This window comes from Fragaria vesca, unplaced genomic scaffold, assembly GCF_000184155.1.
Source record: "Fragaria vesca subsp. vesca unplaced genomic scaffold, FraVesHawaii_1.0 scf0510130, whole genome shotgun sequence".
Classification (NCBI taxonomy): Eukaryota; Viridiplantae; Streptophyta; class Magnoliopsida; order Rosales; family Rosaceae; genus Fragaria; species Fragaria vesca.
In genome coordinates, this window is record NW_004440605.1 from 1 (window position 1) to 1,913 (window position 1,913).

The 1,913-nt window shown below is 45.8% G+C and overlaps 1 protein-coding gene across 1 annotated transcript; it reads right to left on the bottom strand.

The window, feature by feature from the left end:
* Positions 1-41: 41 nt before the first annotated feature.
* Positions 42-1,605, bottom strand: LOC101304635 (the record flags this gene model as incomplete). The annotated part of the gene is made up of 1 exon (XM_004309244.1): positions 42-1,605. A coding segment is annotated over exon 1 (1,564 nt), but the record flags the coding sequence as incomplete, so codon positions are not given.
* Positions 1,606-1,913: the final 308 nt, after the last annotated feature.

Here is a 1,913-nt window from a genome sequence, read left to right on the forward strand (position 1 = left end):
TTTCAGATAAGCCGCGGTCTCTTTGATTTCATCAAGAGTACCGATAATGTTCATATCATCGACATAAACGGCCACTATTGCAAATCCGGAACTTGTCTTCTTTATGAACACGCACGGGCATAGTTCATCGTTCTTATATCCCTCCCTAATCAAGTAGTCACTTAGACGAGTATACCACATTCGCCCAGATTGCTTTAATCCGTAAAGTGAGCGTTGCAACCTTATAGCATACGCACTCCGTGGTTTAGAGTTACTTGATTTAGGTAACGTAATGCCATCAGGCACTTTCATATATATCTCTGAATCTAGATCCCCATAGAGATATGCCGTAACCACATCCATGAGCTGCATGTCAAGTTTTTCGGACACTACCAAACTGACTAAGTAGCGAAAAGTTATGACGTCCATGACTGGAGAGTAAGTCTCCTCATAATCAATCCCAGGGCGTTGTGAGAAACCTTGCGCCACAAGGCGGGCCTTATACAGAAGTACCTCATTCTTCTCATTACGCTTTCTAACAAAGACCCATTTATGTCCAACAGGCTTTACACTCGGCGGAGTTAGCATTACTGGGCCGAAGACCTGTCTCTTTGTTAGAGAGTCTAATTCTGCCTGGATTGCAACTTTCCATTTAGGCCAATCTGCTCTGTTTTGGCATTCTGCAACAGAGCGTGGTTCGATGTCATCGTGCTCAATGATTTCATGAGCCACGGAATAAGCAAATATATCATCGACATGGGTTGATGACCGGTTCATCAATTCATAAGTGTTATCATAACACATGGAGATTTCTATGTTCTCTGATGTTGACATTGACCCTGAGGCGTACCCCATGGATTCTAATATCAACTCGTGGACATAACTGTAATCAGAGATGATCTCGTGAGAAGGATTCTCAACATCGATGATCAAAGGATTGACTTGTGCCTTGTCGGTCAGTTTCTTTCTCGGACGCATGTCAACCGAACCAGGTGGCCTCCCCCTTTTCCTTTGGGGAGCCACGGCCTCCATCCCTCCACCATGGGCGGCGCCGTCGACGGCGGCAGTACCGAGCCCGGGGATGGCCGTGCCCTTTCTAGGGACTTCGAGCCTAGCAGGAACATTTGCAGCTGGTATATCTGATCTTGTCACTTTCGCAATCTCGGAGAAAGAGTCAGGCATCGTATCTGCTACTTTCTGAAGTTCGAGAATACATTTCACTTCACGTTCAGATTGTGAGGTGTGGGGATCATAATGAGACAGAGTGGGGACAAACCACGACAATTCCTGTCGTTCCACATGATCACGTTTGTTCGTATCTCCCCCTAACGATGGGAAGAGTGTCTCATCAAAGTGACAATCCGCAAACCTTGCGGTAAAGAGATCACCTGTTAATGGCTCGAGATATCTGATAATCGTTAGAGATTCATAACCAACGTAGATACCCAATCGTCTATGAGGACCCATTTTAGAACGCAGTGGAGGCGTAATTGGCACATAAACAGAACAACCGAAAATGCGTAGATGCGAAATGTCAGGCTCATATCCAGTGACCAACTGGTACGCACTGAATGGTTGTTTGGCAGTGGGTCTGAAACGAATAAGTAAGGCTGCATGATATTGCATAGCCCCATGACGCAATTGGAAGGTTGGTGCGCATTACCAACGCTCGAGAAATAAGCTGAAGCCGCTTAATCGTAGCTTTGGCGAGACCGTTTTGCGTGTGAACATGGGGTACGGGATGCTCGACTGCAATCCCGATAGACATGCAATAGTCATCAAAAGTCTTTGATGTAAATTCTCCAGCGTTATCCAGTCGAATTGACTTAATTGGATAATCCGAGTGGTGAGCCCGAAGTTTAATAATTTGTGCTAGGAGTTTTGGAAATGCAGCATTACGTGTGGACAAGAGCGCGACATGAGTCCAACGCGTT